The 23,033-nt window shown below is 40.8% G+C and overlaps 1 protein-coding gene across 2 annotated transcripts in view; it reads right to left on the bottom strand.

Moving 5' to 3' along the window:
- Positions 1 to 7,405: 7,405 nt before the first annotated feature.
- Positions 7,406 to 23,033, bottom strand: part of nbas (NBAS subunit of NRZ tethering complex) — a 167,784-nt gene continuing 152,156 nt past the window's right edge. For both annotated transcript variants that reach the window (XM_086167558.1, XM_086167559.1), the window contains exons 51-53: positions 20,351 to 20,498; positions 19,292 to 19,426; positions 7,406 to 8,962 (exon numbers count right to left, since the gene is read on the bottom strand). In XM_086167558.1, the coding sequence (XP_086023684.1) occupies positions 8,687 to 8,962; positions 19,292 to 19,426; positions 20,351 to 20,498 (559 nt within the window). In that variant the 3' untranslated portion in view covers positions 7,406 to 8,686. The remainder of the gene's footprint in view (positions 8,963 to 19,291; positions 19,427 to 20,350; positions 20,499 to 23,033) is intronic.

The following is a 23,033-nucleotide window of genomic DNA, read 5'->3' as shown; positions in this document are numbered from 1 at the left end:
TCATTTCAAGAGGTTATACCTCTTAAAACATCACCAGTGATTTTCCATCTAATGATTCTCTTTTAATTCATTGAAGTCAGACTATTTTCAGTCTCTTATCAGGACTTGGTCAGTTTTTAAACACTGAAATCGACCAAAAAATTGTACTTCCTTCGCTTTATACAAGTGTTAAAATGTTTGCGTGATGTTCCAAGGGTTTGAGGAGCTTTGAGTGTTTTAGACTGCGATGGGAAGGTGAAGGGCTTCGGTGGGAGTAAAGCTGAAGATACTTAACCCAAATTTTTACGTGGATTAAGTGGATTAAGCCACTTTTTCAGATGGCCGACGTCTGAGTCCAAAACCTTGTACCAATGGAGAAAACAAATGTGTCCAATTGTCTATCTTATCTTTGAAAGATCAGTCCACAGACCTTCAATACAGCAAACAAATAAAAAAACGTTTCCTGCTGTATCTTGTAATACGAGAGCCGCTGATTCACTATTTCACTATTCACTATTTGGAGAAAAAGGGAGGAAATTGGAGCCATTTTTTTTTCCAACAGATAGATCAGTAATTACAGTCGGCTGCAAACCCGACCTTCACTCACATCCTATTTTGGCAGATTTTCTGACCCTTACACCTCTGCCTTTCTCCCTCTGCTCTTTCCATTTTTAAAAAACAAGCTCTCTCCTTTCGATTGATGTATTTTCTTACGATGGCGGTACAGGAGTGACTGGAAGGATGGGTTTAAAAATAAAGGTATAGCTCTGAAACATGACCTTGGAGAGTGAATGATTTCCCAGGTTTCAGGCTGTTGACAAGATCTAGTATGTGAGTGATTTCTTGGACTATTTTCTTCCTGCTTTGTCTCCTTTCCCTGCATCGAGGACACGTGTGTGCACGTTAAATGCTTCATTACAAAGCATTAACCTGTCTTTAGCCGCCGAGATCCCTCATTCAACTTCTCCCGGGGGGCGGAGAGGGGGGTCTGAATAGATCGAGCTGCAGCGCACGCAGCTGGAAACCTGCATTATATACACGGTTATTTATAAGGACAAAAAAATCCTGGGAGGGCAAAAAGGATGAAGAATTCACAAAGTGGGACGATCCAATTTGCGAATTTCAAATTGAAAAAATTGAAATCCATCATGACGGTGTAAGTTTCCCATAACAGCATAACAACCATCATTCTCTGAATTCAGTCTTGGGATTAATTTACGTTTAAACAGAGAAATCCGCCGTTAGAATTAAACCTCAGACCTTCTTGCTGTGAGGCAGAAGCACTGACCGCTCCCCCATCCTGTTTCCAGAAACTATTTTAAAAATTAAGCAATATTTACAACATTTCTTGGACTTTTTTTTTTTTTTAAGAAATATTTCCATTTTCATTATCAATTAATTTATCTTTTTCTATTATTGTTCACGTTTTTTTTTTTTAAACTACCTCTTTGAAGTTTTGGGAAGTATTCACAGATTTAAAGTGTAATGGTTTTATTTTGTGTGTTTCAAAATCTAATTTATTCTCTTTTGTTTTTGTTTTTTTTTCTAATACTTATCAGCAGAAAATGCTGCAGCATTACCAACGTCATCCTTAACTGTGCTGTAGTGTCTGGGTGGGAAAGCTCAAGCATCCAATATTCCAGGCTGGTCGGCCGTAGATGTAGCAATTTATCTATAGACAAACACACACACACATCTATCTATATATATATATATATATATATATATATATTTATACATATGTGAATATACTTAAAGGTACAGTCCTAGCCTTTGTCACCTGGGGCACATAATAAATAGATATATGTGTGTATATGTGTCTGTGCATATATACATATATATATACATATATATATTCATATATACATATATACATATATATATTCATTGTTAATAATCTCTCTTTATGTGATAACTCTTTAATTCTACACAGAAACGTGCACAGTAGCACAGAACAGGCAGCCTGCTATTGTTTGCCTCAATCACTGATATCTCAAGTTCACAACTTCCATAATAAAATCAAGTAAAGCTGATTCTTGAAGGAAACAATATAATTTCTGCTATGACGTGGAAGAAAATTGAAACTGATAGAAAGCCTTAATGGCTGCTGCCTTGGCCAGAGTTTAAACTGCATTGCATTCATAACATTATCCAAGCTAGTTAAGATGGAAATGAAAACATCAATTAAAATGCAAAAAAGTAACCCTTTTCTCTGTTGTTTACAAAAACTTTTTTTTTCTGTGGGAGTGAAGGAAAAGAGTTGAAAAGTGGTCATTTATGTCTAAAAAAAAAATAAAAACAGAAGCATAATTCATTTTAATGAACACCCAGGTCTTCATGTTAATGAAGACCTGGGTGTTCAAAAAGAATTTGTCAAAGATGCCGGCACCTGTTAGTACTTTCTTCAGAAATGATAAAGTTAAAGAGCTTCATTAAAAACATCAGTCCAAGTAAATTTATTTCTACTTTTTAAAAATGATTACAACAATTAACACACATTTCCCATTTATAATATGGTGCTCAATGTCACTACTTGAATAAAGAGAGAAAAGGGGAGAGAGAGCGAGAGTGAGAGAGAGAAGTATTCTTTCTTTTTTTTTTCACTGGAAAAAGATAATCTCATTAATGCGATGCAAAGGATAACAAGAGTGTAAAAAAAACTTCAAGTACTAAGCATAAATGATCAGTGGGGGTCCTATGTTATCAGCGGGGGTGTTTGATGTTTAGAGTTAAGCAGACAACTGCAAAAAATAAAAATATGTAAATGAAATAACAAACAAAAAGTGGCTGTGTGACCACTGTGAGGCAGAGCTGTTTTGGTAACATCTTGCACACTAAATCAAGGTGAAAGTGAATGTACATCTCACTTAGCGATAAGAGGGTGTTGCACTCTGAGAGGAAAATTTTATTTAATCTTCAGCGCTCTCTATTAAAGGGTCTTAAAAGCTTCAATTAAAAAAAGAGAATTTTAAGATTTAATGTAAAATTATGCATATAGAATACATTGAGGGGGACTGGGAGACTGAGACATGGGAAAATTCTTTTCAACCTGATCTAAGGAAACATCCGGGGGATACTGGACATCTGAGAAATCCTTAAATATTCTTTTACGTGCAACAAGATAATCTGGAATTAAGAGTTATCTACTTGTGTTATTGTACTCAATGGAACTGAGTGGGAAAGAAAAGACTACATTTAGAAACAGGCGTTGAAAATGCTTGAATCGTTTTCAATGAATTTATTCATTCATCAGCCATTATCTTTGCCGAAGCTGATCCCGGCTGTCACTGGGAAAGAGGCCGGTTTCGACCGGAACCAGCAAGGAACAGTTGACCGTGGTGCAAAATATAGATATACAACTATTCAGCCTCTCATTCACACATCATGGGACTATACAACCTGGAGAACCACTCGTACCTTGATTTTTTCCATTTATTTTCATTTATCGTTTTATTATATTTACTATTTTACTATTTATTTTTTTATTATTTTTCTATTTATTTTTATCATTTTCTTATTTATTTTTTCTTATTTTCTTATTCATTTTTTATTATTTTATTATTTATTTTTCATTAGTCTATTATTTATTTCTATTATTTTATTATTTATTTCATTTATTTGAATTTGTCTATTTACCATGTATCCACTTGTTAATCGGTTTTATCTACTTGTTTGGTTTTAAATTCATATTGAGTTTTATTTTTGTTTCTTTTCATATTGATACTCATATTTCTTTTCTGTACTCTGTGAGTAGCAGCCACTGCTACGAAGAGCAATTTCCCCCTCGAGGATCAATAAAGCGTTCTGATTCATTGCCCCGTCTGGACCCTTTAGGGTCTCGAACGATCCGGCATGTTTTCGGAGTGTGTGAGGAAGCCAGGGAACATGGAGACTTCACATAAAAAGTCCCCTTACAGGATTTGAACCAGAGACCTCCTTGCTGAGTGGTGAAGTGCAAACTGGTACGCTTTATTCCGTAATATTAATAACAAGAAATATTTTCAAATTTCTTAGGTGTTTTTTTTTTTAACCCCAAACCCCTTCAATTCATTTATCCTGGTTCCTATTATTACTGTTGTTACTTTTTTTTGCAAAATTTTTGCAAAATTTCAGGTGCATTTTTTTTGTTTAGCAGGATTTTTAATCCAATTTATTCTCTCTCTCTCTCTTTTTTCTAATATTGACTTGTAGGAAATTCCACAGCATTACCGATGTCACTCTTAACCGTGCTGTATTTTTCAGGATTCATGCCAGGAGAGCTCATGCATCCCATATTCCTGCCCAGTCAGCTGTAGATTTAGCAATTTATATATATATATATATATATATATATATAGGAATGATATATAATACATCTTCTCCGGTCTTAGCCTCAGTCACCTGGGGCAGATAGTTGACTGGAGGTCTTCGGCACCCACCCGAAGCCACGCATGAATACCCATAAATAATTAATAAGAAGTGGAACCGAACAGGTTATGAATAATCATTAAGACCATAAAAAAAGGTTGTTACCCCAAATTATACTATTTTACATTCTCCGACAAGTGGTATTTTTCAAACAGTAATACAGTTAAATGGTTTTGAAGTTAATTTTAGTCTTGGTTCATAAATTAGGAGGGAAAAAGCAAGAAAATTTCAAAATTAAAGACCTAAAAGAGAGAACAAAAAAAAATTGGGGAAATTCTGCAGTTGCTTAGAACAAAAATGTAAACTCCGGGATGAACCCCCGAGGGAGACAAATTGCCTGATTCTCTGCATGACTGACTTAACCTTCAGCAAAAACAGAACACGACCCTGTTGACGAATGTAAAAAGCAGGAAAGTGGGGAAGGCGATAACTCCTCGGGCTACGACTTGAATAAAGAGTGCAGTCAACTCCTAACGTCAACAGAGAGTTTTAAATCAAGAAGGCGACAGCCAAGAACCTGCCAGATGGCAGGAGCAACACATGTCTGCGGGGCTGCTGGCGGTCATTAGAAGGCAATCGCATCTTCAATCCTTATCTTGGGAAAAAAAGGAAAAAAAATAAAAAAACTGATGCAAAGAACAGGTGAGCAGAACAAAGGGGGAAAAAACAGTGATTAAACTGGAAAGGGCATAAAAAAAAAAAAGATGAAAAAAAAATCAAGGGAGATAAAACATAAAAGTAAAGGCTTCCATTATTTTTTTTTTTTTTTTTGTATATAATCTTCAAAACTGGAACTGACAAATAAGATACAGCCGCCGACAGGATATTCGCTAAGTACCTCAGGTGTCGCGCGCATGTATTTCAAACGGAGGTAATCCACTTTGTCCCGTTCCTCGTCTACTTTTTGTCTACTCTCATCCTTCCGCTTATTAGCGTGCATGTGCATTTCTGTTTCGGTGCTCCACCGGGCTGCCCCGTCTTCTCCTCCGGGGATTTCGACATATTTTCACGCTCTTTTTTTTTTTATTTTGTAACCTGCGCAGCAATTTGCAGCGCCGCTCTCGTCTCCCCTTCCCTCCCCACGCAGCCGTTTAATTACTCATGTCTATTGAGTAACCCCTGGGTAAATATAAATTTGAAGACCCCCCCCCACCTCAAAAATAAATAGAAAAATTCAAAAAATAGAAGATCCGAGATGAACCTCTTTGTTTAAACATTAAAAGCCGAAGGTTTGGTGTTTATGGGATCAATCGGGCCGACCGCCGCTTTAAGCAACTGCAGGACTGATTACTCCAGAGACACGTGTAATCTTGTTAATTTACCACAAAGAGTTGATTTCACGGCGGCCGGGACCCGAAACCGGACGCCGAAAAACCTCGGGTCAATTCCTGCGACACCAATTCAATTCATTTTGCGGGGTCACGACTGGCCCGAGGAGAGGGAATTAACCGTTTGTACGCTCTCTTTCTTAAAGATGCCGAATGCCGTCCGTCCCTGGAGTCGCGCTTGACGGTTGGACAACGGTGTCACGATCTTTTATCTCTGCAGATTTGTGCTAATCTTATCACGCTGTGGTGATGTCTCACCCAGTCGGGGGGTCCAAGAAGTGAAGGGCAGGATCCTCGGGAGACTGAGGTCTTTTCCAAAACAAAAGCGGAAGCGGTAGTAATACTAGTAAGCCGATTTAGCTGGGTTTCTCCCTGCAAGCCAAAAAAACATGCAATATATTAATTGACATGTGGATGAGAGGGTGAATGGGTGTGTGTCCTCAGCCATTTTTTGACAACATTTTTGGGGGGCAAAATCAACTCCTTAGTCAACATATAATTTTCGGAATAACTTGAAAAAAAGACACGTGCTATTATTTTAACAAGGTGAAGATATATTGCCCTTTGATTGACAGGCGACCCATCCTGAGTGAACCCAGCATCTCTCCGAATGACAGCCCCGATATGTGCCTTATGAGCTCCAGTATACAACAAGCCAATGATAATAAATTGCATATCTTTGCAATTTGTTCTGCAAGTTTAAATAAATGCGCTTATTTGTTTTCAAAATTCTAAGGAAACACGATGGAGAGTTTGCACGCTCTCTCCATGTCTGCGTGGGTTTCTTCCAGGTTCCCCGCTTTCCTCCCGCTATTCCCAAACCATGCAGTAGGTTCATTGGAGACCCTAAATAGCCAAGACGTGAATGTTGGTGGAACCGACTGGTGAATCCTCCCTCCCGTGACGCTGACTGCAGCATAAGTAATCGATAGCAAATAAAAAGACAAGACTGGAGAACCGCCATCTTAGCGCGGGTGGACGAGGGCCACAGAGGCCCCTTTAGATCATGTTTGGCTAAAATGGTATTTGGCTCGTACATGAGTCGAGTAATGTTTCATTCCTTCTTTTCCTATCCACAGGTAGGAGTTAATGTGCATATGTGTGTGTGTGTGTGTGTTCGAGAGAGAGGGAAATTTATCACTCTCTAGTTTGATATATAGCCCACCCATCCATCTATACCCACTTCTCATGACTGGGCTAGAAACATAGAAATATTGCTGTCAGGTTAAATATCTCTGAGCCGCAGCCCTTTATTCAATTCTGGCCTGTCAGTGATACAAGCTACTCCACTCCGGCAGCTGGTTTAAATGTTTCCTGCCAAAGGGCATTACACTGGAACATTCTTCAATATTGAAAGTATATATTCGTATTTTGGTCTCGCTTAGAGGAATTGCAAATGACAGGTCTTCAAAAGAGGCCACGGTGTAGGCTACTCATGGGACAAAAAAAAAAAAAAAAAAAAAAAATTCACTTTGGTGTAATTACACAGGAGCAGAAGCGCAGGGTCATCCAAAGAAAAGTCCCCTCAAGGAAATCCATCAATTATATTAAAAACCATTCAGGAGTTTTGTGATTATAGTCATTGTATATATAATAGAGGCTAAGTTACAGATGAAATATGGGAACAATATTGGCCCATTATTGGTCAAATAGATTTCACTTCAATCTATGATGACGAGGTACAGCTCGCTTTTTTTATTTCCCACCGATCATAAAATTGCATGCAACAAATTGTTCACACTGCATTTCCTCCTCTTGCTCAACAAAGTCTATTTTGCTTTGATACGTTTATTGTAAGTTGGGGGGGGGTTTCTATCAACAGCATTTTATCTGTTTCATTTTAGAAATGCGGTTAAAGATTTCTCTTGCTGCTCTCCTAAAAATAAAAAGAAATGAATAAAATGCATTTTTAAAATATCAAGTATATGGGAGGGAAAAAAAAGCCAGAATTGTATTTTATGGCTACAGATTCAGAGTAAAATGAGATGGGGACTCCTAAAGCCAGACCATTTATCCAACAAAACACTACCTAACGGAACAAAAAACACAAGCAAACCTACAAGTTTCGATGTCTGGGTCAAAGCGCCGCAACTATATCCCTCGGAGGTCGCTATAGTAAAACAGTAATAACAATGTATTAACGAGATTCTCAACTCAGTTCGAAAACAATCAACCGCAAAGAAACGTCACCGTGTTTTTAAAAAGACGGACAAAATAGAGAGCGGTTGACTTTTCGGTAGAAGCGGCGCAAATGTAGCTCAAGATGACAAGAGTGGAACAATGAAGGAGACAATTAGTGATTCTTTGCTGACTATTATTTTATTCAAATTCTGAGACAGAATTTTATAGAGTAAAATAGACCGTGATGCCAGTTTGGCACACAAGGCAAATACAAGGCTAAATTGTTCATACATTTTGCTTTGCAGGACTTGATTTGATTAGACATGAATAGGAGAGCAAACAATGGGTACCAGTTGTTGGACGTTAAAACCTTTCACTTGATTGGCTAATTTTCGCCTACAGCTTTTTTTTTTTTTTTTGGCAACTATTCAATGACTTCATCAAAGATTAGGACACATCGAAAAAATTAGAAATAGCATTTCTGGATGTGCGTGTTTGTTCATGATTGAGCGATAGCGGGGTTTGTGTCTCCTGATTACGTTTTCCTAATCGAGCATGTTTCGTTATTAAAGACATCACTCCTTCAAGGCAGACGCCGTCGAAGCGTCCACAGCCGATGAACCAAAAATCCAATTATAGAGCAGAATGCGTCGGAATGGCCTGATATCGCTTCTATTCTCGCCTTTCCGCCGATTTCTTCAGATCTCGATCCAATCTAATTCTTGACACCGTCCCGCTCTCCTCGCGCCTAGCTGCTAAACGGTCGCCGTCCGTGGCCGCGCTCCAAACTCTCGCTTCGCCGAACCCTTCCTCTCTACACGCCGTTCCACCTCCCTCTTGTAACCTTTCCCTCAGAGCCATTTTTTCAGAACGGCCAAGGCGGAGTTGAAGGTGAACTGAGCTTGATGGGCGCCGCGGTGAGCCAGCAGCAGGGAGCCGGCCTCGGGCCTGTGGCCGGCCGCCAGTAACTCGGCGGCGGCTTTTTCCACGTCCCAGCCTCCCTCCTGCTGCTGGGACAGCATGTGGGCGCTGAGCAGGGGGTAGAGGGCGGAGGTGACGCAGCCCACCAGGAGACCGGCGTCCAGCAGCAGAGACAGGAGCTCGGCGTCGCAGGAGGAAGCCGTCTCCTGGAGGAAGATGTTAAAATGTAAACATGAATTAGAGGAAACAGACTGGGGGAAATTGAATCGTCTTTATCGTGTTCCCTGGACGTTTTTGCCACAAGGATGCAACGGGGACAACTGATAGAAATATAGCATTCTGGTTGAATTCATATACACTGCTCAAAAAAATAAAGGGAACACTTAAAAAAACACATCCTAGATCTAAATGAATGAAATATTCTTATGAAATACTTTGCTCTTTACACAGTTGAATGTGCTGACAACAAAATCACACAAAAATGATCAATGGAAATCTAATGTATTAACCCATGGAGGTCTGGATTAGGAATCACACTCAAAATTAAAGTGTAAAATTATTATTATTATTATTATTAAAAACACACTCCAGGCTGATCCAACTTTGATGTAATGTCCTTAAAACAAGTCAAAATGAATCTGTGTTGCTTCCTGAGTGGACACTATGATTTCACAGAAGTGTGATTGACTTGGAGTTACATTGTGTTGTTCAAGTGTTCCCTTTATTTTTTTGAGCAGTATATTTTGTTAAATACACTGTAATCTAAATTGAAAAATTAAGGTTAATTGGGTAAAGCTACAGTTTTCTGAAGGTTGCTGGTACAAAAATTACAACCGAAATTGGAAAACGGAGGGGATGAGATCTTGACGAAGCCTGTGTCTCACCCCGTTCTCTGATGAGAGTTAAATAACTAGTCGATCTTTTCTAAAAAACAAACAAAACAAAGAAAAACATGTACACCATGGATAAACCTCTCATAATAAACATCTTCATGCTGTAAATCCTAAAAGTCAGAGTCTACAAAGCAGATTTGAACCCTTTCTCATGATTCACCCTCACACACCGAGTCCAGACTGGTCACCTTTTTTTTTTCTTTTTGGGATCTGCTTCCTGATGCATCATCTATAATGTTAGAACAAAAGAAATAAAGTGGGATTTTTTTTTTTTTTTATATATATATATTTTTTCCCGGGTTTATAATCCGAATCAGAAATTCTTTATTGTTTTCACTTACAAGGAATTTGCCGTTTTGCTGTACCGAGAGGACGACACAGAATAAAGTGAAAATAAAATAAACTCTAATTAAAAATTGAAAACATATATTATAAATATGTACTTGTACTTGTTGGTAAAAAAAATATCTATGAGCTAAATCCTACTAAATACCCAATAATATTTACATTTTGATAAGCCAAAAAAAAGGATGATTAAACCGAAATCTAACAATATATTTTTATCAAGATGACGACGTATTGACTCCTGCCAGGAAGTAATCAAGTTAATTTTTTTTTTTTTAATGTTATAGATTTGATATGGATTATGATCACAAAATCCGCCACCATGCGAACCCGCCTACTCGTGAAACCGGGCTTGTAAAAACGGAAGTTCACCAGACGAGGCGGCTTGTGGATAAAAAGCTAAAAACATTTTTGCGGCGGCGCTAATTCTGGCTGTGTGATTAAAATGTTTCATGCATGACAAAACCTGATGAGGTGAGAGGGGGGTGATGTCCTCTGCTGACCTCACACACACACACACACACACACACACACACACACACAAATCTATATTCTGGGATGCCACTTCTGAACACAGCCTGAAACAGATCTTTTACGTAATATTTTAATCCCATCTTCCGCCTCTTTACATCAATGAACTGAATGCAAATTTGAACCGGCTAAATGCCGATGCTCCTGCGGTGAGGTGGAGGTGCTGAGGGGCCGCAGGGAGGCACGGCTGAGTGCTGAGGGTGAAAGGCCTCCTCGCCGCCTCTCTCTGTGACTCAGCCCATTTCCTACCCTGAACCCTCTTACCTGTTTACCGTCTATCACTAAGCTTTCTAAGCACACACACACACACACACCGGCAAGCCCTTGTCCGGATATTTCTGGAGCTGAGGCGGATCAATTATAAATGTGGAGCTCATGTCTTCTTCTCGGTATGGAAGACGTTGAAGAGAAACTGGATGGATTTCTCTCCCTTACCTCTGCTAGTGTCACTCTATTTGTTGTTCTTGCGAAGAAAAAAAAAAAAAACCCAAAACAAACCTTTTTTTTACACGACGTGCATCATCTCTTATGCGATGATTGTTATTATTGAACCTGAGCTGATCTGAAACAAAAGAAAAATAGTCACTATTTTATTTATTTCTCTGATTTTCAGGATTTGGACATTATTTACCATTTAGTTAGAATACAAAGAGCTATGTTTTGTTTACAGGAGGAAGAGATAAGAGAAGCGAAACATAATGGTATGTCATGCAAGCGTATTCATTTAATTTCTAAGCGAAAGAGGAGATGAATCACAACAATCCCGGGAGAGGAGGATGGTTAGACGGAGGGAAACAAACCGCTAAACGGGGGCTTGTGGTCGTAACGAGACGTGATGTGGGGGTCAAACAGAGGGGAGGGACAATGTACGATGGAGAAAAGAGATCTTAAGAGGGGGAAAAAGGGAAGAAATACTCTGAGAGCATCAGATGCATACATTTTTAAGTGAACCAACTGTTTCCAATGGCTGAATGCACAGCGAAAACCGAGGAAAAGCTCTTGACAACTTGACACATGAGCTTCTTCAGGCTAGCAGCGGATGTTCTCCTAGAGCGGCGGTAGAAATCGACCTATATTGAAACACGACAGTTCTTTCCTTCATTCCTGCAGTTTATGATAACTTGATTAAACTCATTAGAGTCGTTCTTGAAATCTGGAAGTATGCTGGACAACAGAAACCCTCAGCGACGCGGTTTGTCCCCCCCCCGGCCCCCGAATTCTCTCTGCATACCAACCAATCCTTTTCCCCTTGAACTAAATCAAATTCGCTGATGAGGCTGAGAATCAAGACGTACGGTTTTCGGGAAGCTCCACAGTGACAAAAAAAAAAAAAAAAAAAAGCTTGCGAGCTCTCGTCGTAGCTGTATTCATCGACGCTTCCATCAGGAAAGCTTTGGTAACGGTTGGCGGGATGCAATGGGGTTATCATAGCTTATCTTATCTTGTTAGCAAAACTGTGTAGAAACCCAAGTATCTTTTCTGGGGAAAACTTCCCCGGTTGCTGTTCGGTGAATGTCTCGTATCACAGACGCAGCCTGAGTGATTCATGTCAAAAGTCGGAATACACACGGAAATAATCTGATCTGTTTCGGCACAAGATTTTGTGACGATCCCGGACCTCGCAAATCGGGATCAAGTTTCCATATGAAAATCGGTTTCTAATTCCACGATGCTTTGGGATGTTCTCATTCTTTCTTAAGATCCATGTCAGAGTTGTTTCCTTGAAACAACGTGTTATGGGGAAATAGTGGAAGTACGGAGATGCAACGCTAAGGAAGCAGACGGGTTGCAAAAAGTGCAAATGTGCTACGAGCACCGGTAAACACTATCGGAAAGAAAAGTTCTTAGATCGAAGCTCGAATTTCATTCAAGGAAGTAGCCTCCTCCGGAGGAAACCCTTTAGCTTTTGCATTCTCACAGGCAGTAAGAAAGCTAATTTGTTGCAGGATTCATGTTCTGTATGGTGGGAATAATAACCATGGACTATCAAACAGGTTGAAGTATCTTAATTTTCTCCCTGCACCGCTTCACCGTGTGAAAAACCTCACCATTAGCTAAACGCCTACTTTTTTTGGCCAAAATATTTATGTTCCTCTGCGAGGCCTGGAGTCCCCTCTGTAGGCGTAGCAGGCCAGAAGAGCTTGGGCCTCTTTGTCGGTCCACTACTCAGTGGTTCAGTCCACTTTCTGAAAGAAAACCGTTGATCTGTGACCACTGGTTATACTTCTTAAAAACTCCGTGGCACTCCACGGTCCACAGGAAGTATCTGGAAATGGGCGTGGCTTATGAGTTCCACCAATCACCTACGTCAGATTGCTCCTAGGGAACAATAACAAGACCCTGCTTTGGAGTAGCTAAAATGGTCGAAGGAACCGAGGTCCTGGTTCGGTTCCTATGCTGTCAAATGCACAAAAAAAAAACAAAAAAAAACTGTCTACTTCCTGAAAAGGTTGATTGTCTCTGTTGCTGATTGGCTGAACACCCTTTCTGAGGTTTAATTGGAGACACATAGCTTTTTCATCTAATGAACCAAGATTGTGCACAAACACCAACACACACATGCAGAACAAATGAATCGTGAGGGGATGTTTACAGAATTTGACCAAAATGCACCGGCGCTTCCTGACACCCTACGATGCCACTTGAGACACGTGTTCGATTAAAGGTGGCGGTTTGACAAATATGACTTTGTTTGACCCGGAGAATGCGATAATTACAGCAATCAGTATTTTCAGCTTCCTACATGGGGGGGGGGGGGGGGGGGGTTGTCACTGGTCAGTATGCTTTACCAGATGGTGGAAATTGACTGGAATTTGCTGCCGCATCGAGAAATGAGGGTAAATGTGTTTAGAAAGCGATAACATATTCACAAACTATCAGATGTAAAGTGTTGGGGGAAGGCTGAGGTGAATACAGATTCAGACGACTCTGTGGTGATGCTGTGCTCTATTAGATATTTAGGGGGCATAAAAAGCACATTTTGTAAATAATTGCACAGACGATTTTACCACGTGTACTCCTGAAGCAAACAGAGCCAAGGAACGGTAAAATGCTCTTCTTCATCGGCATTGCTTAACACACACACCACACACACGCGCGTTTGCACACGCACGCGCTCCTACCTCCCAGGCTATTACTGCTTGACAGAGTCAAAAAAGACAGCAGATTTGAGTCTCCCAGACAGCCGGATTGACAAGCCAAGTGAAAATAGATGTGAGGGCAGCAGCGGAGAATTGGACGGATGGAGGGGAATGTTGATATCAGAGCGGAGCAGATAACTTTGGCTTTCCTTTGTATGCCTTGAATCGCTGTAACCTTTTTTTCCTCGCAGCTACCGGTCCGGCGTTCAACTCAGACTGTGACATATTAAAGGGGAGCCGGACGTAATGACGGCGCATCGTCCTTTGACATTTCCTCGCAGGCTCCGTCACAATCGCGATCATCGCTTTCAATCCCGAGCAAATTGGAATGCACGGGTTTAATTATTTGCATTTTCTCGTCCCGGCCTCCAGCACACTAATGCAGAAATGCCCCGCATTGTGTTTTTCACAAATGGAGTATGTGTTCAATACAAATTGCGAGCTACATCTCTAATTTGACAGACACGTGTCAAGATTAAAAACGCGTAAAAAAAAGCCTATTTCGTCTCAGTCGCACTGTTCTGACAGTGGCTGCAAACCCAATGAAAGAATATTTCAAGTGTCGCACATGTTACTATTGCATTCATATTTTTTGCGCAATGGATGAATTTGAGAATTTACACATCCTTTGAGAGATGAGAGATGAGAACAACTTTATTTATCCCGAAGGAAATTGTTGTGCAAGAGTTTCAAGTAAAAAACATAACAGTAATAGATAATAGCGGAAAGGAGGAAGAATAAGAAATACAATGAAATATGAATTGTCTTAACTGTTAACTGTAACTACAAAGATTGAAGATTTGTTTATCACATTTAAAGCAATCTTCAGGTCAATGCCAGCCTGCAAGTTGCCTGTAAATTCAGCCCCACACATAAAGCCTGAAGTAGAATCATGCACATTTTTGTAGGAAAATGATGAAACTTACATAATCAACCTTATATCTTTACAAAAGATATCGCAACCTCTGTTCATTGCAGTGCTGCGCTTCCCGAGATACTTCTGATTCTTTACCAGTGTGATAACTGAGTTGTAACACACCACAAGTTGTAACACACCACAAAATCGTCTAAAAATTATTCCGTCATTTAAAACCTCTCCGGATGTTTGTCAATGTTCCCTCGCTTTGTCTGGTAAACCGGAATCCTCCGGCGCTGTCTGGCAACTTCTCTTGCACAATTTCTTCCTTCCTTTCGCTCATTTTTATATTTCCTCCCGACAGCGCCATAATGATCCCACTCCTCGCCAGTGCCTCAACTCCAAACTAATCTGACTGAAGGAGGACGCACGTCTAACGCGGCTTGTTACTTTTCTCGAAGGTCAACGGCGCGGGGGCGACATGAAAACTCGCCCCGGCTTGCGTGGCGGACTGAGCTCGGTGTGTCTTTGTCGGGGTTAAACCCTTCCGAGACGCCGATAAAGGTTCAGACGACGGCGTGTGTGTGTGTGTGTGGAATAATAGGAATCATCCCCTGTCTTGTGTGTGTGTGTGTGCGTTAACATCCGCGTACGCTGCCAGTGAATCAGCAAACACTCGGCGTGACAAGAGAAACTGACACATCAAACCGCTCATGTAAAATGTCATACCCCCCCTCTTACTGCCGCGATTGCCTTCTCGTTTCTCGCCGTCCCGTCCTGTGAGCGACAGCCCGGGGTTGTTTCCCCGGCGCTTGTTGATCCGGTCAATTTTCCACACCCTTATTTTCCTTTTCCTGCTCTACACGTCACTCACTTCCTTTTTATTTGTCTCTCCTTGGCTCTCTTCCTCATGCTGAACCCAGCTCACAGCTTAATTGGAATTACCATACACGTACAATGCCTAATACATAATGCATGGCCAACCGTCTTTTATCATTTAAATCATAAAGCTCCCTCGGAATGCCAGACAACACGGCACAACTCCTTTTCTCCCTCTCTCGTCACTTTTTTTTTTTCTTACGTACCAAGTGTCCCCCCCCCCCCCCCCCCTCCCGCTTCCCACCTCTCCATCTCAGCCGTCCCTGAGCTTTGGCTGGTGCACATTCACATTGCTGTGTGCACAAACACTCAGCAGTCCTTTGCAGCTTGATATGATTGAAACTGACAGAAGGGGAGGCTGAAGAGCCAAAAAAGTTTAAGGGGGTTGGGTGGGGGGAGGGGGTAAAGAAATAAATAAATAAAAGCGGCCTGTGACGCACACCGGCAAACACAAACACGCAGCGAGCAAATCAGGGATCAGCATACCGAGTTGCTGGAACATGGATGGATTAACAAGTCCAATATGGCACAAAAGCTGCAAGAAGCCCATTCAAACAAGCAATTAGACACATAATCACTCACTCAGCACACACAAACTTGTCTTCGTGCCATTGTGCTTGTGAAAAAGGTGTGGTTTTTTTTTTTGTTGTTTGTTTGTTTGTTTTGTTTTTTTTGTTTTTTTTTTAAGAGGCCACACGGGATTTTGAAGAAAAAAAGAAGAACGAAGACGTACTGTTAATTACCCGGCAGGGAGCGGATGCACCGATTCCAAAAGGCGAGAGCCGCAAAGTCCCGCCTCTGTTGCAAAGTTGGGTCTGCACAGCGCCTCTCGACGTGCTAGCGCTAACGCGCCGCACTATCTCCATGCGCTGACAGCTCATTCGTATAAGCGGGACATCGCTTATCGGCCCCTTATCCCGGCCCCCCCCATTAGTCAGGTCGGTGTTCACCCCAGGATCCAATGCTCCCCTGTGCACCTCCGCAGCCCATTTATCTTCACTTGACACGGGCCAAGAGGAAACAAAAGGGAGCCGAGCAGGAAAATTTAGAAGCGAGCGACCGAGCGGGAGAAGATGAGTTACCCTGACAATACCGGAATATTGCGAGTCTCTGATCCCGATGAAAAACGACGACAACCCCGTGTTGTATTTCCTCATGTCATTAAGAACAATGCATCCTCTCCCGCAATTACCTGCTTCCTCTTCATCGGCCTTTCAAATCACATAGGCGCTATTCCCGCACCTTTTCCTTCACGCCTCCTTCTTCCACTTTCCCATGTCTCAGCCCCTCCGGGGGAACTTTGTTTACCTATTAGCCCGGCAAATCTGAGAAATATGGCTCAGCGAGCAAACCGCGCACGCGTATCTCGTACTACGGCTAAATAAACGACTGTCTGATTGACTTCTGGCGTGAACTGGGCTGTCAATAACACCCTTGTAATTAAAAACTAATCCCCGAATTGAATTTTAATTGTAATCGCAGAGGCATCTGTTTTATGAAAATTGGGATGATGTCGAGGAGAACAATAAGAGCAGTAATCTGTGAACTCCGATGCAGGTCGGAAAAGGCGCCGGAATAGAGGGCACGCCAGTCACTCGGCACAGCATGTCGCTTCGTGTTTTTAATCAAGAGCGCCGCGTGATGCAGAGTTGATCAATTTATGCCGCAATGGAACCAAAATTAACCCCTGGCTTGTTAATGTAGACATGGAAGGCTTGATGAATTAAGAGTGACATTTAGGAAAATCTTTCATGTGGTTCTCCATGATAATGATTAATTTTGCTTGCCATGATGGGGTGGAACAAACTGTGACAAAAGTGTAAACCTTAATAAAATGATTAAAATAATTGAAAAGTAACCACGCTGGTGGCCAATTAATAGCACGGCCTCCTCACTTTCGCTCGATGAATTGTTAACGAAGCAAACCGAGCAGAAATCAGATATTTAAGATGTTCCTATGACAATAAATGGTGATCCAGGCTGTTAAGAGAGTGGCGAAGCACTTTTTACACTGATGAATTTTTGTATTGCAAAAATTGAAAAAAAAAAAAAAAATCATTTTAAAGATTATTCAGAGGATATAGAAGTTTTATTAAATCCATTCATTTTCGAGATCGTCTCAAAACTCAAGGTGATGTCCTGAAATGCCATTTACTGTCTACAATGCAAAGATATTCAGATGACTATTGCACGCTATTACACTTGAGAAACCACAATCTTTTTTGAATTTCTTCAAAAAGCTATGTGTCTGAAGGCCTCAAAAGATGAGCAAAGTCATATTCTGCCGTCGCAAGTGAGCACAAAGCGGTAGAGGGGATTCTTTGAAATTATTTACTGAGTCGACGGCATCCCTCTGGATGCCAATGTAGGCAAGGATTATGGTTGTCTCAGGTGGTCAAAGGACTAAAAAAAAAAAAAAAGAAATGAAAATACAACAATAGAAAAACTATTTCTTTAGGAAATATATAAATAACTTTTGTGTACTCGTGTGTGGAAGATGTTTTTTTAATCTAAAAAAAACTCATGTTAATATTCAAAATTCAAGGCTACATTTCCTATGCTGTTTAAAACACTCTAAATACTGGATACCCAAAATAAGATATCTTTTTATATTAGTAGTAGCAATGTATGCTAAAAAAAAAAAAGAAAAAAATATCTTTATGTACACACTGTATATATACATACAGTGTATACATATAAAAATACTGCATATGTATATATATATATATATATATATATATATATATACATATATATGTATATGTGTATAAAATTATATATTTATAATATATGCAATATACTATTACTATATAATGTGATACTCTAATGCTTTCCTTTCAGTGCTCCAGCTGCTCGATTAAAAATGTGTCCTACATCAGGGACATGTCCTTTAGATGTTTTGGAAATAGGAACACAATCCTTTCAATGAATAACAACAAGAAATATAATATGTGAGATAAACCGCGATTTCTCTCACACAAACGTCCATTTGGCTCTCGCTCGGCGAAGGCAAGCTTATTTGTCAAGCTGCCATGACAGACTTCCTCCCGTGCTCATTATCTATAAATACATGTGTCTTTATCTAGCATGACACAGGGGCTCCCAAAAGAAGGGGTTCCCAGGGTGGTCTCCACAAATCAAACAGAATTAGCCTATTTACCAGAACTGCTACAAAAGCCATATTAGCCTATCAGCATGTGTGTGTGTGTGTGTATTTGTTTTCCCCTCAGTTTTACAATGTAGCCTACCCTGCTCTCCCTTCTTTGCCTTGTTTCTCGTTGGGGTACAAGCTCAGGTATACAGGTGGAACGGCAACGTTTCATTTAAGGGGGCCTCGGTTCCTTAATAGCAAGGTTTTGTCTTATCTGATTGCAGCCAGAAAGAGGGTCAGCGGGGTCTGAGAGGCCCACTTTGTGCGAATTTTTTATCTGATATGGAAACAGCAGTGAGCAGCCTGCGTCACCTTGAACGATTATTCCGTTATCTAATGTCGGCGTTCCCAAAATGAGAGGCCCTTTTTTTATCATGTGGATGAATGTTCCTGCGTTACATTAATGTTAATACTCTTTTCAGAGTAAAATTCTTATCGTACCTGTTCGTTTTAGTTTCTTTTTTTTTTTTGTATCTGTCACGGTGCTACGCTAAGCTGAAGGCTTCTTAGTTTAGTCCCTTGCTTATGGTGTAGGCGAAGAGCAGGACAAGTCCTCTTATCAGACAGTGTCAAAGGAGTATTTAAAAAGAAACAAAATAAAAAGCCTATTAAATCTGGATCAACCCAAGTAGCCTAACCTTTTTTTTTTTTTTTTTTTTTTTCAACACTGAAAGCAATCATTCCACAAGCCCATGCGGCGGACACAACGCGATATTCTTTGTTTTTTCAGGGCCACTTACCGCGGTCATGCTGTTGATGAGATGCAGCGTCAGCTTCAGCAGTTGATCATCGCCGCTCTCAGCCATTAGTTTGAGCGCTGGCTGCTGGAGGCTCCGCTGATCTTGGAGCAGCAAATTGGTGATCTCTCCCACACACTGGAGAGGAAGAGATCGGGGAGCGGGGTGTGAAGAGGTGCGTTGATGACGGGTGTTGAAAGAAGCGATGGACGGAATGATGGAAATGTAATCAGAGATTTTGTAATAAAACCAAAAAAAAAAACGATCGGTTGAGAGACGGTGGGGCGAATAGGCAATGGAAAATGAAGGTTAAATGATGAACACGGGCGTGTGCACAGAAACAGACACGCATGCAGCGGTCACATAGTCCTATCTAGTAATATATGGATATCACAATGCAATCTGCCTCCCCGGCTCACGCGGTTTCATTCTAGCAGATTCAAATTAAAGCTGTTCGGAGAAAAGTAGAAGACCTTCTTCTCCCACCTCCCACCCCCTTCCCGCACTAATATTAGACAGCCTGGCAGACACTAGCCTATTCCCACTGAATAGCATTAGCGCTAAACTAATATCACAGTCAGCTGGAGCTAGACATACAGAATGGCATTAGGCTTAGCACTTCCACGGTGCTCAGCAGGGCATGAATAGCATTAGTCTGTCAGATACCAAGGGGCAGCCATGGTAGGTTGCAAAAAAGAACGAACGTGTCGCCGTGGGTTTTCATGCAAAACGCGTTTGCCAGAGGATAAGGTGTAAAACGAGCCTGGCGATGGATATTTGACACTGGAAATTAGATATGAACGAAGGTGTCGAAGCTAGCTGCTAATATTGCGCTGAAATATTTACGACTTATGGCGCGTGAAGTTGCGACATCACTTTCCCTTGTGCGGCTTTTAAAAATTTTGAAGGGATTTTTGAGTAGGGGGGAAAAAAAGGGCACAATGAGTTATTGAGAGCTATCTTTTTATAGAACTCAAAAGTCCCATCTTATCCACTCTAATTTTCAGATTATACAGGAAAGAATGAGCATGCATTAAGGCACGCACAATATAAAATGTTTACCTGTGCAGGGAGCTTGTGTTTGGTGTTATAAAGAGATCGCACCATGGTGACAACCTGCTGACCCAGGTTTTCTTCCACCTCAGACTCCGGGCAGCGGGTCAGCAGGGATGAAGTCAGCACTACCCAGGGGTTACGCTCCGACTCTCTCCTGAAAATAAAAAGAAAAACAGATTTGAGTGTGTAGTATTTGTATGATCGTGCATGTTTGTGTGTGTGTGTGTGAGAGAGAGAGAGAGAGACTTCCTCTCCTCAGCTGATTCTGTTTCCTCTGACACATGGAAAACAACATTTGTTCATGCAAAAAATGGAAAATTATGCACATAATTACACATCTACCATTTTCTGTCTGCATAGTACCGGAATAAAATTATTTAAAGCAAGGAATTCCAACATCCCAAAACTTTAATTTCCCGCCGTGTGCTTCATGAAAATACAAAATATACCTGTCAAGATAATTAATATTAATCTCCAGACCACTAGAGGGCAGAATGGGGTTTGTCACTTTAGGTGAACGACTAAGTTTGAAGGTTCTGCATGCTGTATATCGATTACAGGGTAAAATGTGATTTCCAAACAGCTACCAAATAAAAAGGTATCATTCAGTTATACGACGTAGTATTTTACTTGACCTGATTGAAAATATCCAATTTTTAAATTTTGAGAAATATAAAAATGAATGTTGTTAAATACAGAAGTGTGTGGAGAAGTTATCAAAAACATAAATAGCCACTTTATTTAATTGATATCCACTGAGTTTGTGTTCCTTATTTTATCATTTTTGATTACTATTGAGTGACTTTAAAACAAATCTGATCATTCTTCCCAAACACCTTTTAATGTATTTTATGGAAGTTCGAACCTGCTTTTATGAAAGTTTGCATTTGTATGAAATGTGCCATGGTATTCAAAGTCATGATTGTACACCAAATTCTGGTGAATCTCAAAACAGTATTGCAACATTAAAAAATTACAATTCATTATTCTGTACACAAAACTTAAGAGCTTCAACGTGTCAACATATTCTAACTCCATCACAAGAACATAGTATCTGAAATGAACCATCATTCCCTTATCACATTATTGTCACATTATTTGCATGGGGAATAGAGCGTCAGCCTCCTTTCAAATCATTAACATGATAACAGGGCCAATTATCACGAGATTTGCAGACGACGCCGTGATAATTCACTAAATCAATCCTTCTCACCTCGACAAGCACTGGGGAAATATCTGAGACCCAGGCAAACTGGATTCACTCTCTTTCTGTGAAAACCTGGGTTTGGCCGCCGGCAGCGACAAAGATGTTACACCTCCCATCCAGATCCTTGTTAACGCCTTCAGATCGGCTACCGATGTGGCTGAACGATGTTGCGCCGCCCCATAGGGACTTTTTATCATGACTTAAATGATAAAACATCGCAGAAAGCCACAAAAAGTGTGCCATTGTACAACAAAATTTTGGTTGACAGGTGGAAACTGCTGGGAATTCCCAACTATTAACTGGAGCTGTTCCTGCATGTCGGGGGAGTTGTTGATAAATGGTCAACGTCTAATTACGGTATATCAGTGCAAAGCCATATTCTGAGTGCCATGCAAGTGTGCCATAAAAGAAAGGTGACTGCCTCCTGTGGCTGGCAGAGACGTTTTAATAAAAAAAAAAACAAAAAACAAAAAAAAAAACACTAGCGCTGCTGGAAGTGATGTATGCAATTAACATGACAAGAAGCGCATTAAATATTGAACACTTTGCGGAGGAACAAAAAAAAAAAAAAAAAAAGGAGGAGATTGCAGATGAGCAGATTGAAAACATCTGATGCTGGCGTGCGCTTTGTTTCCCTCCTGGTGTTTTCAGCACGGTAACAGGCAGATGGTAGCATGTTGATAAAACACCGGTGATGTTCGCGAGTTCCAGAAGTGCTTTAATTAATCACGTCGAACGGAGCATCTGCATGCGTACATTTGGAATTTCTAGCCTGGATGCGACAAAGGATGGACAAGGGGTGAACAAATCAGAAGAATTTCTTGTCCTGACGAGAAGGTTCACCTTCGCGCGACGTGGCCGGAGGAAGCGAACGCGGCACCCGCTTCAGCTCCCCGCTACCTCCCGTATTTTTATTTTTTTTCCATGGGGGACAGGAGGGGACTGCTGCATTCCACGAAGACCATGTTTGTGCGCTTGCCAAATCTGTCACAGGGCGCAGTGTGAGTCACAGCCAGCTTCCGTCCGTGCTTTGAATCATGACTCAGTTTATGCAGGGTTCGCAGACTACAGGATAAGCTTTTTTTTTTTTTTTTTTTGAGCTACTTCTCTCATCACGGCTCCAAAAACCGCTCCTCCTGGTCTTACCGAAAACGTAATATTACTCAGACGTAAGGAAAATCAATTCCAACCGAACCGAGCGCTGAATAAGTTTCTGTTAAATACGAGTCCTGCGCAGCGGAGGATCTTCTAGACTTCGCACACAAAATCAAAAAAAAATGAGCCTTCTCAAGGATAAGTTATTCTGGACAGTTTTATGTGGCAGCTGTCGCAAAAGTAATCACACATCCAAGCTTCAATACTGTTCAAACATCCGAATTACAATGCTTTTTGTGTGTGTGTGTGTGTGTGTGTGTGTGTGTGTGAGTTTCTGCCATTTACCCAGAGCAAGGATGAAACAAGGACAACTGAAGAGATGAGAAC

This window comes from Fistularia commersonii, chromosome 20, assembly GCF_037954325.1.
Source record: "Fistularia commersonii isolate RoL2024-O1a breed Wild chromosome 20, RoL_Fcom_v1.0, whole genome shotgun sequence".
NCBI classification, from domain to species: Eukaryota; Metazoa; Chordata; class Actinopteri; order Syngnathiformes; family Fistulariidae; genus Fistularia; species Fistularia commersonii.
The sequence above is the reverse complement of the archived record's forward strand: the minus strand, read 5'-3'. Positions and strand labels throughout refer to the sequence as shown.